Below are 17,661 nucleotides of genomic sequence, written 5' to 3' on the forward strand. Positions count from 1 at the left end.
CGCCTAATGGATAAGCTGCTAACACAAAGATCTGGCATCATCAGCACCACTAAATGGCGCCATGCTTCCTGCTGCTGTCTAGCCCCAACGGGGGCAATGGAGGCAGCAGACATTTTCTTTTTTAAAAAATAGCTGATTTTTAATGAGAAGTCAGGGACTATAAGAGGAACCCTGTTACAGGGGGAGAGGGGCCTAGAAGAGTGATCAGAGAGAAATAACAATAGTACGATCCTCTTCCCTCTTCCTCACTTCATATAGTCTAAGGCTGACTGAATCAGAGGACATTCTGAGAACATCTGCACGAAAAGTCTCTCTCTCAAAGGCTTTGGTCTCCACCTGTGTTACTGGTTAGTGGCTACTATCGGGCAGTGCAGGACATGGCCATCAGGCCATGCAGTTCTATCAGATAGCACGGGTCGAGGCTATCATTTAAGGTCCAAAGCCCCAAGTTCAGATGATCTCTCTCTCTCTCTTTTATTCTATAAAAGAGGAGATCTCATTAGTACCCTAGAACAAGCATCATTAGTACCCTAGAACAAGAAGACGCAACTTCCTTTGAAAGATCACTGGATCTTGTTTTCCTCGTGCAGTAGCTACAGGTCTCGCTTGAAAATATCTTTGTTGCTACAAAGGCTGCCTCTTGCCCACATGCTGATCCCACTCTACAAATCATCAGAAAAACCCAGGAAGGAAGAGCCCAACAACAACATGACTACTACCCACTTTTCCTCCCGATGCCAGAGCCCTTTCCTACCTGACAGTGTCCTTCCGAACTGGAAAAGGGCTCTAACAGAGAGCGCAAGTTTGAAGCACTGTATTTGACTCTGCCTATGTTTTGGGATGGGCCTACCACTTAGAAGATCGTTCTTATACATTCTGATATCATCTCCCCAAAAGCAGGGGTTTTTGTCTGTCCACTATGTAGGTTAGTGACTAGAACAGTGTTCAGCATACAGTTAGGTGTTCAATAAATAATCATTAAACCAACTAATGAATTTGATCAGAAAAAAATGTTATTGAAATGAACTCCACTGTGAGCAAAAAGGCAATCTGAAGTACCTGTGCCAACAAAATGGATGGGTCCCTTGTACCATGGACCTGAAGAGATGGCCAAGCCAGGGTCGTGAAGTAAGTAGGGAGCATACTCTGCCATAAAGGCCCCAAGCCAGGACTGGAATGCTTCTGCCCTAATCTGTCCTTATGAAGAGGAATGATTATTGGGCTATAGCACAGCTAACTAGGGAGACTCAGAGCTGGGTCTGTGTGACATAAGCCTCCCTTCTTCACATACCCTAATTTTACAATCTAAGAATTCATTGCCTCTCCTTTGATCCTCTTTCCTCCAGGTTTTCTGGATACAAAACCATGGCTCAGAGTCCTGTCGTTCCAAGCCTGGGATGGCTACTTATCACAGCTTGTCTGAGTTCCTAGCAGAGCAGCTGCCACTCTGACAGCCCCAAAGTAACACAGCCCAGAGTCACCAAGGTTCTGTTCTAGATTCAGTTTCTCTTTATTACTACAAATAATTCAGAATGCTATAAATGCTGGCATTTATATAAGCACTTCAGCCTTCTCAATATGTTTCCTCATTTGTTATTTCACTAGAGATGAGGAAGAAAGAAGTCATTCTAACTACTGAACACACAGAAGATCAAGCTCCAAAATCTGGGTCTGGGGCCAGACCTTTTCCCAGCCTGCCTTCAGGATGGGGTGAGAGAGGAAAGGAGCTAAAGGTAGAGGGAAGGAGCACATAAGGAAAGGGGCAGTAGGGAGTTGTGCCCACACTCAAGAGGAAGAAAGAGAATCAGAGCACTGGTGAGACAACGAGAGAACAGGAAACAGAGAAAGAGAGAAATGATGGTAAATAACTGAGGAGTCATTCATGTGTGGAAGCTAACACTGCCCCAGGGTGGATGGGCAAAAAGAAGCCTCTCCTCGTAAATAACACGCAAACTGTTTTCCACACACATGGCTTTGTTTTTCACAAATCCTGTTTAATAATTCAAAGATGGCTGTAAGAAATCCTTGGGCAGATCCCGTTTGGGTCCTTGAAGCCCAGGGCTCTCAGAAGCACCAACCAGTGAGTCTAGAACAGGAGTGAACTGGTGAAGTTCCTGGCAAGAAAAGTCCTATCTTGCTCAAAGCTAGCACTACATCGCCCCAATTACCCATTGCAACTGGACCTCGTGGCCAAGCTGTGTCTTCTTTAATCCCCCTGTGAAATCACAACTTAACACTATTGCATGGAAACCGGACATACCAGCCCAAACCAAGGACCTTATATTTCCAATCAAAAGGCTAATGACCCAAAACATTTATGACTCTTCTGCCAACAGAGCAAGTTTGGCCTATCCCAGGGGACTGGTTACTAGGCTGACCTTAGGCTGAGTTTGCTGATGTCCAAGAAACCGTTTACCCCAACCAATGACCTATGAAAGCAGAACAGGATGTCACTCTAGAGAGAAAACTTGCAGGGAAAAAGAAATTTGTTGGGGCCCTGCAAGCCTCCTATGTACTCACTCCCCTCTAGGTATGATAAGCTCTCAAGTCATTTTGGCCTTTTATGCTACAGCTAAAGGAAGAACCTACAGAAACCTGGCACCTAAAGATCTATTCAAGTATGTTAAGATGAGAAAAAATAAAAGCTGTCAACATCAGAGCGGGACTGAGCAAATAACCCCTAGGATCCTTAATCCTTTAAATATCTATAACAGAAAAGCTACTGGAATTTTTGTTTTTTTACCCTGGAGAGAAAGACTAGAAAGAGGAACAAGAACGCAGGTCCATTTTCTCTAAGAGGATCACAGACCTGCTATTTGAGGCCTGAGAAAGAGTTAAGAGCAGAAAGAGAGAAGATGAAGCATCTGCCCCCTAATTCCTGCAGATACAGTACACACTCATCCTCTCTCGCCACAAAGGCTGGCAAATCCTAAAGAAAGAACGTCTTTTAGCCTCGCTTTTAGAGAACAAGGACACCGCCGTGTGTAGGAGGAAGGTGAAGATCTATGTCTTGATGATGGTCTCAAACAAGTCTTTGATTACGATTACACAGCTTTCCTGGCCAGCATCACCTCTAGTCTGGATTACTGCAATAGCCTCCTCTCTGGTTTCCCTGCTTCTACTCATGCCCCCAGGGTCTGCTCTAATTCTCAACACAGCAGCCAGAGGCATCCTTTAAAAGTAAGTCAGACCATGTCTTCCTTCTGTTAAACATCCTTGAATAATGGGCAATTTCATTCTTTTCCATGGCCTACAAGGCACTCCATGATCTTCCTCCCATTACCTGAGTTTCACCTACTTTCTCCCTCTTTTCTCAGCTCCAACAACACTGACTTCCTTGCACTTCCTCAAACACACTAGATATGCTCCACCTTAGGGCTAAGGGTACTTGCTATTTCTCCTGCCTGAGAGGCCCTTCCCTTCCCTGCAATAGTTTTCATTTTTCCATAGTATTAATCACCTTCAAACATTATTTATAATTTACTTATTAGTTATGTTTATTATCTATCTGCCTCTGCTGGAAGGTAAGCTCAAATTTTGTTCACAAATGTAGCCTAAGTGCCCGGAACAGTGCATGAGACTTCACAGGAGCCCAATAAATTAATTCATTGAATAAATAAATGGCTTCTCTTGACTTCTTTTCCTTAGATTCACCTATTCTCTTTCAGGCTTCATTCAAACAGTATCGGTATCCTGTGAAAGGCAGAATGTCCAAAAGGTTAAGAGTAGAGTACGGGGTCAGACAGACCTTGTTGCAAATCCTAGCTCTACTGCTAATTGGGTGACTTTGGGCAATCACAAGTGTGAACTTCTTTGCCTCAGTTATAAAATGGGACTAATAGTAGTGCCTACTCATGAGGCAGCGATGGAAGCCAATAAGTTAGTGTGTTCAAAGCACTTGAATATGTGCCTATTATATGATAATGCTTAATAAATATTAACTACTATCATTATGGCACAAGTCTGATCAGTCATTTCCCTGCTTTAAACTCTCCAATAGTTCTTAGGATCGAGGATAAAATCCACCTCTCTGTCTCCCTAACCATCCACATTATCACTGCTACCCCATCACTGTGCTCCAGTCACTCTAATCTTTTCCAGGTCCTTGATCTCTCCAAGCTTTTCTCTGCACATGCTCAGAATCTGCACGTGCTGTTTCCTCTACCTGGAAGGCTCTAATCCCAGGGTTGGCAAACTTTTTTAATGAGCCTGATATTAAATATTTTTGGCTTTGTGAACCATATGGTTTCTGTCACAACTATTCAACTCTACCTTTGTAGCATGATAATAGCCAAAAATAATAAAACAATTCCTAAACAAACAGGTGTGGCTGTGTGCCAGCAAAGCTTTATCTACAAAAGCAGGCACGCGCCATATTTGTCCCATGAGCCACAGTTTGCGATCCCCTGTTCTCATCTCCCCTCAGGACCTAGCAAACCCCTAATCATCACTTCATGCTCAGCCTAAATGTCCCATCCTCAGGGAAGCCTTCCCCAGTGCCCCTGACTAGGTTAAGTCCCCTGTTATATGATTATCGGGCTAACACAATTTCAAATTATGTCACTATTAAATGGTTAATTTGGTCACTGTTCAATTGTTCGTTATTTAATTATTCCCCCTTCCAGACTATAAGCTACAATGAACAGGGACCACATCTATTTTACCTGTGCTGTATCCTCAGTGTTGAAAAAATAAAGGAGATAATGCTCCAAATATAAAAGAGCTTAGCTCTGGCCTCTAAGAATATATCTTACTACAGTAGATATTGGCCTACATTGAAAATACTGTACATCCTGGGAGAAAAGCAAAGATGCTGGTGTATCTTCTTAAGGCTTAAGGACAGGGGCTGTCAGTTAAAAGTCAGACTTCTGGACAAATAAATACACTACCTGATGGACATAATATTCAAGGTCAAAGAGAGCAGCAATCTTCTCTTCCAGGCTGGAGCTGGAACTATTGAACTTGTTCATCAGCCGCACCATGATCTGCATGTCAGTCTCAATGACAACATTCAGTTCCTCAAAGTCCTTCTTCAGCTCCTCAATGGGGCGGAAGAGCCGTTTAACCTCGGCCTGCCTTGCCTAAGGAGAGCAGCAAAGAGACGATTAATCAAAGTGGTTGGAGACATCTCCCCAGAGCTCTCATGGTCTACCATGGATACCCATCCTCAAAGCACTGCTTCTCCAGGACTCAAAGTCTTCTCTTATCTGTACTATCAGAAATCCTGAACCTTCTAAGATGCCTGGAGAAGAGAGCCCTCAGAGTATACCCATATAGCCCTCTACCCCCAAAACACATGCAAGATTTTCCAAGGTTCTCTATCACAAGTCCAACTTCCAACGTTCAGGAAGATTGCAAAGTCTTCTTGTTGCAATCAATGAGGTCAGGGAAAGCAATGCAAGCTCACCTTCCACCCCTAACTTCACATGGCAAGGCTGAGGTCTAAGGTGGAATAATCCACACCTTGGTTCTCCTTATTCTACAATCATAGACTATCTTGGCCTTGCCCTGCCCAATCCAGCAACATTCTTGGGAAACCCGGATGTAGGAAACTATGGGTAAGGAGATGTCAAAGTGGGAACAATTTGCTGATGAAAATTAAGTCACTATCATTACAGTCAATCTAACTACAGGTGTACAATTTGTTCAACTGTTTGAAGTGGCTAAATTACTGTATGTACTATACTCAAACCTCAAACAATTTTCTCTCAATCCCTCCCCACCCCATACACATAGATTTTTAAAATGAAGTGATATTTGAGGTGAATAAAAGACTTTAATTAGATATTTTATACCTGTGACACTCCCTGTTTTCTTACCAATTTTAGAGGATAGTGCTTAAAAAGAGAGTCTGAAATGTCACAGTGGTTTGCGTTTCTATCTTCCAAGAAAATTAAAAGGCACGAATATTTATAAAAAGCAGGATGATGAACAGCTGTCAGTTCTAAATTGCTCATCTATTACCTTTGGGTTTTCTCTCCAGTTATAAGCACGCCATAGAAACATCAACCAAAGAAATGAATCAGCCTCTCTTTAAAAAGAGCAAGCTCCTAGCAGAGGTAATCACATCGTTAGGATGCCATATCCTATTTCTTTGGGCTAAAACTATAGTGAAATGCTCTTCTTACACCCAGATAGAGGACTCTGGCCAGGCAAAGAGGTCTGAGAAAGCTGAGTCACTGCCTAGAGCTTTGGGATGACAGCAAGTGAGAAGGATAAGAAACTAGTCATCTCTGCCTCACAAAAATTATGTGTGCCTAGCCATCATGAAGGCCAATTTATGAAGGGGGATGGGGGGAGGAGACACTGTTTATTTTGCAATAATTAAAAGCTCACAGGAAGTTACAAAAATAGTACAATGGTAACATCTTATATAATAGCACAATATCAAAACCAAAAAAACATAGGTACAATACTGTTAACTAGATTACAGGTCTTACTCAGACGTCACCAGCTTTTACACGTACACATTTGCACATGTGTATGTATCATGCATACAACTTTAACCAGTATATAGATTCATGGAACCACCAGAACAATCAAGCTAACAACTGTTCCGTTACCACCAAACAACTCCACTGTGCTCCTTTGGAGCTGTACCTCGGCCTCCCACCCTCTCTCTCTCAACCCTATGTGCTGGCAACCACGAATTTGTTCTATATCTCTATAACTCGGGCATTTCGAGAATGTTATATACCGTGTTTCCCCGAAAATAGGACCTAACCAGACAATCAGCGTCTTTTGGAGCAAAAATTAATATAAGACCTGGTATTATATTATATTGTATTATATTAAAGACCCAGTGTTATAGTAAAATAAGACCGGGTCTTATATTAACTTTTGCTCCAAAAGACGCATTAGAGCTGATTGTCTGGCTAGGTCTTATTTTCGGGGAAACATAGTAGATAGAATCACACAGTCTGTAACTTTTGAGGTTAGCTTTTTTTACAAAACATAATGCACTTGAGATCTATCCAAGCTGCATATATCAATGGTTCATTTCTTTTTAATGCTGAATAGTATTCCATTGTATAAATGAACAGTTTGTTTAACCATTCACTTGTTGAACACTTGAGATTTTTTCCCAAATTTTGGCTATTATGAATAAAACTGCATGAACATTTGTATAAAGGTTTTTGTATAAACTTAAGTTCTTACTTCTCTGGGATAAATGTCCAAGAGTGCAGTTGCTGAATTATATGATAAGCATAGTTTGGTTTTATAAGGAACTGCCAAACTATCTTCCAGAGCACTGTACCATTTTTTATTTTCACCAACAATGTATGAAAGATCCAGTTTCTCCACATCCTCACTATTATTTACTATTACCACCATTTTAATTTTAGGTATTCTAATAGGTGTACAGTGTATCTCATCATGGATTTAACTGGAATTTCTAAATGGCTAATCACATTAAACATCTTTTCATGTGCTTATCTGCCATCCACATATACTTTTTGGTGAAATGTCTGTCATGTCCTTTGTGCATTTTCCCAGTAGGTTGCTGGTTTTTACTGCTGAGTTTTAAAAGTTCTTTATATACTCTGGCTAACAGAACTGTTCAGAGAGTCCAGATACAGAGCGTCCTTGCTTTGCACAGACCTGATATGCACCAATTTCAAACACCATAGTTTAAGTAACACGAGTCTCCCAACATGACACACATTTCAGTTGCCACAGTATATTAACTATAATTGCAAAAATTACCACCTTCGCTGCTAGTTCTTCAGCCCACAAATAGCTACATAAATAACATAAATGCCCATGATGATCAGTGGCTGATTACTTCACTTCTTTCAAAGTCTGTCAGTGATTGGTCACCGGGCATCCATTATTCAGTTCATACACAGACGTCAAGTGTGTAGTTGTACGGCTTTCTCATCCCCAAATGATAAACTCAGGTAACATTTCATAAAAATGGCTAATCCAAAGAGAGAACTGCTCAAAACAGATGAAAGTGCAACAACAAAAGCCGTAACTCTGGCAATGGAATTCATATTGAATGTATGTGGAGTTACAGATAATAATTTTCCTTCAACTATCAAACAAATTTTAAAAACTCAAGAGAAGGACTGTCTACTATATTTTCTCTTATTTTTATTTATTTCATTGTTCTTTCTTTTTTCCTGATGTTCCCAGTTTCCTTCTGTTATTATTTACTTTCTATTTGGAGAATATTCTTTAGTCATTCTTTTAAGCAGGTCTGCTGGTGACACATTCTTTTAATTTTCTTTTGTGTGAGAATGTCCTGATTTCCCTTTCACTTCTGAAGGATATTTTCATTGGCAATAGAATTCTGAGTGTACACTTTTTTTTCAGGACTTGAAAAATGTTATGCCACATATTTCTGGCCTTTGTGGTTCCAGACGAAAAATTCGCTGTCATTCAATCATTGTTCCCTATAGATAGTATGTTGTTTCTGTCTCACTGCTTTCAAGAGTTTTTCTGTCTTTAGTTTTCAGAAGGTTGACAGTAATGGTGTCATGGTTTTGATTTCTTTGGGCTTATCCTATTTAGAATTCACTCAGTTTCATGAATCTGTAGGTTTCTGCCTTTTACTATATTTGGGCCTTTTTCCATCTTTATTTCTTTGATGACTTTTTCAGCCCCATATTCTTTCTCCTTTCCTTCTGAAGCTCCAAGGACACAAATGTTAAATCTTTTGTTATACAGACATACCTAAGAGATAGTGTGGTTCCAGACCACCACAATAAAGCAAATAACACAATAAAGTGAGTCGCACAAACTTTTTAGTTTCCCAGTACATACAAAAGTTGTGTTTACACTATACTGTAGTCTATTAAGTGTGCAACAGCATTATGTCTAAAAAGAAAATGTACATACCTCAATTAAAAAACACTTTACTGCTAAAAAATGTTAACCATCATCTGAACCTTCAGCGAGTTCTAATTTTTTGCTGGTGGAGGGTCTTGCATAATGTTGATGAAAACGCAATATCTACAAAGTGCAGTAAAGTGAAGCACAATAAAAAGACCTGTAGTCCTGTAGGTCCCTAAGTCTCTGTTCGTTTTTTTTTTCCAACCTATTTTCGCTCTGTTATTTAGATTAAGAAATTTTTTTTAATTATTTTATTTTATTGGGGAATATTGGGGAACAGTGTGTTTTTCCAGGACCCATCATCTCCAAGTCAAGTCATCGTTTTCAATCTAGTTGTGGAGGGCACAGCTCACTGGCGCACGTGGGAATCCAACCGGTGATCCTGGTGCCATGAGCAGTGCGCTCCAACCAACTGAGCCAACCGGCCCGCCCTAGATTAAGAAATTTTTATCTGTCTTCAAGATCACTGATGTTTTTCTCTCTCATCTCTGTTCTGCTGTGGAGCCTATCCAGTGATTATTTTAACAATTTTAGTTGTGTTTTTCAGTTCTAAAATTCCATTTGGTTCTTTTTCATATCTTCTATTTCTTTGCTGAGGTTGTCGTTTGTTTTAAGAGTATTCATAATTTCTTTTTGGTGATAGCTGCTTTAAAATCTCTGTTTGATCATTCCAACCTCTGAGTGATCTCACTGTTGCCATCTGTTAATTGTCCATTCTAATTCAAGTTTTGATTTTCCTGCTTCTTGGTATGATGAGTGATTTTTTTTATTGTATCCCGGACATTTGGGTACTAAGTTATAACACTCTGAATCCTATTTGAATCTGCCTTTTCAGTAGGCAGTCACACTGTTTAGGTTTAACATGCTGGTTCTGACCTTCTTGTGTGGCTGTGACTCCAAGACAATTTAGCTTTCAGAGCCTTTGCAACGTTATTTGGTCTGCTTCCTTTGTGTGCTACCCAGAAGCTAATCTGAAAACCTGGGCAGTGTTCCACACTATAGTTCAGTTCTAACATCTTTTGCTGTATTAATTCTGGTCAGTTTCTCGTGTGGGTCACTAGGAAGTATGCCCAGGACTTCATTTGCAAAATCCCTTTCTCTAGCTCCCTTCTCTCCAAAATCCTACCACCACTCTCTAGTTAGGAGGAAAAAGAGCATCACCTGCCACCGCTGGACGCTGGACATTGGGAGTAGAAGTCCTTCCAAGGACCTCACCCTGGTGAGGGAATTGAAGCATTGCCTCATTGCTGCTGGTCTAGGGGTGGAAGTGCAGCCTCCTCACTTACCCCCACTAACCCTGCCCCAGAGTGGGGAGCAGAATGCTGAGTCACACTGCCTACTGCCACCAGGTGGAGGGTGAAAGTACAGACTCTCCATCCACCGTCACTGCCACTGGTATCACTTCAGCTAGGAGAAGTGAAAACTCACCTTGGTGCCACCACGCAGGGGACAGACATTCAGGTGTCCTTTTTGGCCTCTGCTGGTCCCACCCCAACAGTACAAACAGCCTGCTACCCCACATGAAATATCTGGTCTCAGCAGTGGGGGAGCAGAGAATAGCCTCCTACCACTGGGCAGAGGGCAGAAATTCAGGCCGACGGATCAACTCTCACTGATCCCACTTTGGTCAAGGTGGCAGAGCACAGCCTTACACCATCTCACTGCTACCAAAAGGAAGTACAAGTTCAGGCTCCCCGCTCAGCTTCTGCTGACACCACTCTGGTGGAGGAAAGGGAATATAGATTTCCACCTTCCCACTTAGCCATAACAAACTAAGTTCCCCATTCAATTTCCACTGGCACTAAGGGTGGGAATGGGGAGATTTCCATGGCCTTTGGCTAAAGTAGGATAGGTATTGTCAAAAACCATTTTTGTCCTATTAGGCAGCCCATTTCCAGATCCTTTCTTAGGGCTGTTTTCTATCTGTACTTGTTGGCATTTCCAGGATGTGGGCTTCTCCAGTGCCCACTCTGGATATATAGAGGGCAAAAAGAAAGCCCAAGGAACTCACTGTCATGTCATTCCTCAAGTTCCAAGGTCCTCAGCCAGTCCACCTCATTCTTCCCACCTTTTAGAGTTTTCTTATAATTACTTTTAGTATTATATCCGGAGTTTTCAGTTGTCCTTAGCAGGAGGAATAAAGGGAAATAGTCTATTTCACCTTGTCCAGAATCTAAAGTTTCAGAAGGCTGTATTTTAAAATGCAATAATTTATAGAATACAGGTGCACAACAGCTGACACGCTAAACCATGAAGCATCAAGCAATCTGTATGGTAATAGAGGGATAAAGGGATCAACTTCAATAATAGCAGCCTAAATCTGTTCAGTAAGACAGAGCTTTTCCACAAAGCACGTGATTCTGGGAAGAACTGATTCACTTAAATCTACTAAGGTATCAATGGACACAACAGAATTGATGCTCTTCCCTTCAAAAATTCAAGTCCCCAAAACATTCCCTCAATTGACAGGATATAGTATAATATCAGACGGTATTTCCTTTATAAATAGCAAAAGCACTACCCTGTACTTGCACAGCCACACTACCTTGGTTTAAAGATTGATAAAAAGTCTGATGGCATCTGCAGCCATTAGCTTAGAACAGGTAAGAGACTCCCCAACCTACATCAAGTCCATTTATTTGACTCAGTGCCCTGGCAGTGAGCTGAGTCAGTCCAGACAGGCTCCAAATGACAATGGGAGAAAAACCCCAGGACCGAGCTCCTCAATGAGGAGCTAAAAACCTAAACTCCACAGAAGTAAAAAAAAAAGTGTGTGGCAGCCATACCTCAGAAGTGACAGTTGACTCAGATCAGCCAAGACAGGGATCACGCATTCGGCTACTGGTACTGGGATCTCCCTTTGCATGGGGTGATGATTATTTCTTGTTTGTTTTAAAATTTTTTAATTTTTCCATTACAGTTGACACATGGTATTGTATTAGTTTCTGGTATACAGCATAATGGTTAGACATTTATGTAACTTATGAAGTGATGTTTTTTTAATTGCAAAAAAAAATTGCAAACTTAATCTCTTGCTTTTACATTTAAAAAATATTTTCATAGTATCCATACTTTTCTACACTGACTGAATTATGGAAGAAGAATGTCATTAAAGAGCACAAAGAGAAGAGCCGGAGGTGCAGTGGGTCTTCCAGCCACAGAGAAGACCTGGAACAAAGACTACCTTTTATGCCGCTATATTCCTGTCAGCCCCACAGGGTGAGGGGATGAGTGGGAACGAGCCCAAGCCCTGGCCACAGGAGCACACATCTCTGCTCCACGCACCAAGCCATGCAGTGCTCTCCTCTGCTGGCTTCACCTTTACCAGGTAGGGGATTTGCTTCTTCTGGCGCCCTGGGTTAATAATACACCAGTGGTGGGATGAATTTTAGGCATCACCCTGCTGCTGCTGCTGCTGCTGCCATCCTGCTCCTCACTTTCTCACACTACATATACTCACTTTGCCAGAATATGTGACTTTAGTAAGATGAGTAAAGACATGGAGACTGGACCTGCACATTAACACACCCTAATTAGGTCCTCCCAGCACCAAAAAGAAAAAAAAAAGAGCTTATTTGTCTCAAAAATACTTAGCTCTGAAGGATATGAGGGACCTAAGGCTTACCTCCACTAACATAAAAGCTGTCAAGAAATTGAGGCTGCCCCTCCAAAATAATGCCAGGATTCTGGGGCGAGGGCAGAGGGGTAGACAAAGCAGAGGAGGAGGAAGAGGGGGAGAACTTAGACAGGGCTCCAAGGCGGCCATCAGAGGAGGTTCTTTCAAGGATAGGACTCAACTGGAAATGTAAAAACATAATTTGTGACATTCTCGGGCTATTACATGAGATCCAACTAAGAGTAAGAGTTCTTGCTGGTATAGGTCTGTACCTACAAGCCCTCCCCAGACATTCGGGCCATAGCCAGGGAGCTGCAGTTCTGCCTCTTTCCTTCGGTTTCCCTTAGCTTGTAGATAAATTTAGAGCGGATGGAAACCTCAGCCATCTTCTTGTCCAAGCCCTGTGTTGTATATTTAAGGAATCTTGAGGCCCGAAAAGTGGAATACATCTGCCACATGTTCAGAGGACCCAGGCTTCTTCCATCCCAGCATAGCACCTCTGTCCTTTGTGTCTAATCCAAGTATAAGCTAGATCTGAGTGTTAACCTCTATTATTTCCACGCATGTCTGTGATAATGGAGAGGATGGCCATCTCTGCTTTGTGTTTCAATTTCCCCAAACATGTAATGGGAAGTTGGATCCTAACCTAAATTATGACAGAAATGCTCCCAGCATTTTTCAATAGTCTATATAGGGCCAGCCCGGTGGCTCAAGTGGTTGGAGCGCTGTGCTCCTAACGCCGAGGTCGCCGGCAGACAGCGAGAGCTGCCGTGAGCTGCTGTGGGCAGCTGACTGACAACTGGCAACCAAATTCCTCGGGGGGGGGGGGGGGCAAAGCTCATAATACCGGCATGGGCCAGGGAGCTGTGTCCTACACAACTAGACTGAGAAACAACGGCCTGAACCAGAGAGGGCGGCGGGGCGGGAGGCAGAAGAAAGGGGGGAAAACTGTCTATATAAAGGGTTACTTATTTGGCATTAACTGCTCTTTAAATTATTTTATAATGTTACTGTTATTATCCATGTTTCTTGCAAAAGCTTCAGGAAAAAGTGATTCCCTTCAAGGCCGTCCTGCAGGTTTATTCTAACTCCCTGGAAAGAATGTTACCTACCTTGTCTTCCTTTGAACTCTCCATCTGTGCCCCTTCCTTGAATTTTGCCAGTGCACTCTTGAGGTCCTGAGATGTGTAAGTATTGGTGCTGATGTCCAGCCTGTCCAAAGAGAAGCTGAGAGTCAGGAGGGAGGCACCATCTTTCCCATGAAAGAAAACCCCCATGGGAGGCTGGTACTTTAAGGCAAGCTCGACCAGGCCAGCTCTAACTGAGAGCTGACCTGTCAACCCGAAGTCCAACAGGGTGATCTCACCTTGAAGCTAGAGGAGGAAACACACTGAAGATGGGGTCATATCGTGAAAGAGGAGGAAACGGCACATGGGGCAGACAGAAGCCCATCATGGACAGAGAGCTCTCAGCCAACTATTCAGACAAAAACAAGTCTGGAATGTCTGTGCAATGCTGCTCTCTCAGTACATGCCAGGGCAGGATGTCCTGGAGGGTACTGGACACAGACAGAGGGAATAACACGGACCCTGTGTATTTATATTCTTCTAGGAAAGAAACCAACAGGGCCCTGAGCCCCACAAGCATATGCCTGACCTAATTTGACAAGCAAGCCTGTCTTCACAAAAACAGGCTGGATACATTCGCACTTTTAAGACAAACCCCTTGGCACAGAGTAGACGCAGGAGGTATATATCAACCTGACAAAGGAATGGAGAGGACTAGAATCAAGGCCAGCCACCTTCCACAGCTAGCCTCCAAGAAGAGGGAAGAAAGGAAACAACGTGGATATCATCTTGGGAACCCAGCAAAGACTGCAGAGTGGGATCCTCACAAGCCCCCTGGAGCTGGTCCCAGCCACACCACTCATCCTGACTGGAGTGAAGGCATTCATGGGGTGGGAGGTGGGGGCAGGTTTTGCCACCGGGAGCCATTTCAGTTTAGTGAACAGAGGTAGGAACAAGAGTGCTATGGACAAAGAGATGTATGGAAGGCGGGCTGTGTTGGACAAGACTGTCTAGCTGAGGGGGTGAGGAGGTTAAGGATAACCCCGGAGCTATATCGAGGTGGGGGAAGGAGTCAGAGCCGGCTCTGCTCCAGGGAAGACGAGTACATCCATCAGTCTCAAAGTCCAAGATCCTCGCAGGCCTTTGCTCTCACGAGAAGGGCGTGTTCTCATGGCTTTGCTCATTCAGTCTTTGATTCATCCTAGAGACCTTTAGGGCCCTGAGAAAAACGCTTGTCTTCTTTACACCTCAGTCTTCCTAAACTAATTAATAATAGCGAATCACTCCTATTTATTGAGCACTCAACCATGTGTCAGACACTGTGTTAACCCTTCAGGAGTAATACTTCATTCAAATCATTCCCATAGTCCTACAAAACAGAGGAGAAAATCCCTCGCCCAGCAGAGTACCATCCACTGCCAGCTGCTTGAGGATACCAGTGCCCTGCCCCTTACGCCTGAGAGGGAGCTCAGTATTTAGGGCCACAGCTTGAACAGATTATCTCCTCCCTCATCTGAGAGGGCTACTTGGGCAGGACTAGTCCCATCATGTCTCCTATTTCTGTTTACTGCCTTAAATCCCGCTCTGTCAGGCCACAAGTATGCACATGTGTGCTTGCACTCACACATGCACACACATACAACCATCCTCGGCTGGTATTGTCACTTCATTCTTCACTGAGAAAAACAGATGTTATGATCAAGAACTCCCTCATCAGCTCAACGCACCCACCTGCACCTAAATCTATATTCTCTGCTTTCCTTTCTATTAGAACGGATGCCAGTGTCCCTGCTCTGATTAAACGTAAGTCCCAGATCCCACTTGCCTTTCCAAAAGCTTAAACTTCCGTAATGACACCACCCCTCCTGCCTGCATCATCAGTTTCTCCCTGGGACTGGATTATTCCCATCAGCATACCAACACTCCTTGGAGCGCACAGTCTAATTGTCATGCCATTGTTCTGCTCCCGACCAGAGTAAAACTATGAACACACTGTTTTCACCCGCTATCCTCACCTTCCTGCTGCTATTTACATTGCCATCTGCTCTAATCTGGATTCAGTTCCCACAACTCTACTAAAGCTGCTTCTCAAAATTATGAAGAATTGCTGGCCAAATCCGACGGACTCTTCACTAATGTCATATTCCTTCACCACTCAGCAGCATTTACACAATTCACCTCTCTCTCCTCGAAACACTCTCCTTTCCTGGCTTCTTGTTACCGTGCTCTCTTGGTTCTTCCCCTTCCTCATTCCTTCTCTCTCTTGCTGGTTCCTCATCTCCTACCTAAACCCTGTACGTGCTGGAATGCCTCAGACTTAAATCCTGGACAATCTGCTCTTCTTTATATCTATGCTTTCCTCTAGTTCTTTCTACAGAACTATCAGGCAATGATGCCCAACTTTATGTCTCTGACCCAAAACGCTCCCCTGAGTACCAGCCAGACTCCTGTACCTGATATATCTTGGGTCTCGGATGTGTAACAGGCACCTCACGCTTATTACATCTAAAACATAGGTCTTGATGTTCTCCCTAGAAATCTGTCCCTCTCACAATCTTTTCTGTTTCAATAAATGGTACCTCCAAGCACATAATTACACAAATCCCCAAGTGAAGCTTTATCCTGAATTCCTTCTACCAACCTTCCTTCAACTCCTACATCTAAATCATAAGCAAGTCCTGCTGTCACTACCTCCAAATTAAATATCCAATTCCATCCACTCTCCATTATGACACCCTAAACTAAGCCACCATTATGTCTTGTCCAATCTACTAAAAAGATACCTTAATTGTCTCTGTGCTTCTGCTTTTGTCCACCTTCAATCTATTTTCTATACACATACCAATTAGAGTGATCTCGAAAACTGCATTATATTAAATCACTCTCCCACAAAAGCCTCATGGCTTCCCATTACAATTCTAGTTCAGTGAAGAACACTCAACACGCTCCTCAATACTCCACATGATCATATACCTCTTTAATCTCATCTCCTAGGTATTAGTCTTCCTTCTCCACTTCTCTCGTCACCTTGATCATTTTTCTATTTCTCACACTTGACAAAGCCTTTCCCTTGACAAAGCCAGGGACTCTTCTTGTTCCCTGTGCCTGCAATGTTCCAACCTTAAACATATAAACATATAAAACATATAAAAGTAGCCACTAAATACCCCTCATTCTTCAGGTCTCCGTTCAAATATCATCTTGACAAGGCCTTCCCAAACCATCTTATCTAAAGTGACCTCCCGCAGTGACTGACTTACGACCTTGTTTGTTTTTTCCTTAGTGTTTCTTATAATCTGTAGTTACCTTACTTGCATGTTTAGTTACCTGTTTTTCTCCCTGTCAGCCTCCACAAGGCTGGCATCTTATCTGTTTCGTTTACTACTGTAACCCCCATGCCTGGCACATAAGCACTCAATAGGTCTTTTGTGAAATGAATGAATGGAGCAAGTAAATGGCTCTGTCCTGGGCCCACTCACTTAACTACTATAGCATACTGTACCATGGGAAATGCTCAACCCAACGTGGGACGGCTTGGATGTAGTTTGTCCCTCATCCCTCCAATACAGGAGGGTGATTCAAAGAAGCTGGCTGCTCCAGGGCAAAGAGAGACATGCAGTCAGAGAGGTCAACAGGGATGAGGGCTAGAACCAGGGGCGATGGCAATGCCTGATATAAAAATAGCAAGAGGAAACCCCGCTGCTGGGAGCCATCAGGCAATCAGGCAGTGCCGAGAGAATCCTCTGGGACAAATCAGAGTCGGGGACCCTGTCCCAGGCTTCACAGCCTAGAGGCGTTGCAGCTCTAGGTAGCAGTGTGGCCAGTCACCCATCCAGCAGGACTGGTGGAGAGGCTGCCGTGCATTCGGCTGAATGGACCATCGCCATCTCTCTCCAGCGAGTGGTTCTTAACTCTGTTGGGGTTGGCAGCCTCTCTGACAATCTAATGAAAAGCAGCTCCTCTTGTCCCCCAAAAACAGAACACGCAGATAAGCAAAATACTACAACAATTTTGGATATTAGCCCTGCCCTTTGGCCTCTGTTCCCATTCCAGTGCTGAAGAGCCAGGAAGACACTGTGAAGTACAATTGGAGGAGCACAGGACGACCCCAGGAGGAGAGAGTCACCACCAAAGGCAGCC

At 43.2% G+C, this 17,661-nt stretch overlaps 1 protein-coding gene across 5 annotated transcripts in view; it reads right to left on the reverse strand.

The window, feature by feature from the left end:
- The window catches only part of SIL1 (SIL1 nucleotide exchange factor), a 186,527-nt gene that overhangs the window by 66,955 nt on the left and 101,911 nt on the right, over positions 1-17,661 (reverse strand). For all 5 annotated transcript variants that reach the window (XM_081035640.1, XM_081035637.1, XM_081035638.1 and 2 more), the window contains 2 exons: positions 13,567-13,666; positions 4,890-5,081 (listed from right to left, as the gene is read on the reverse strand). In XM_081035640.1, the coding sequence (XP_080891766.1) occupies positions 4,890-5,081; positions 13,567-13,666 (292 nt within the window). The remainder of the gene's footprint in view (positions 1-4,889; positions 5,082-13,566; positions 13,667-17,661) is intronic.

Source organism: Rhinolophus hipposideros, assembly GCF_964194185.1.
Source record: "Rhinolophus hipposideros genome assembly, chromosome: 23".
In the NCBI taxonomy this organism is placed as follows: Eukaryota; Metazoa; Chordata; class Mammalia; order Chiroptera; family Rhinolophidae; genus Rhinolophus; species Rhinolophus hipposideros.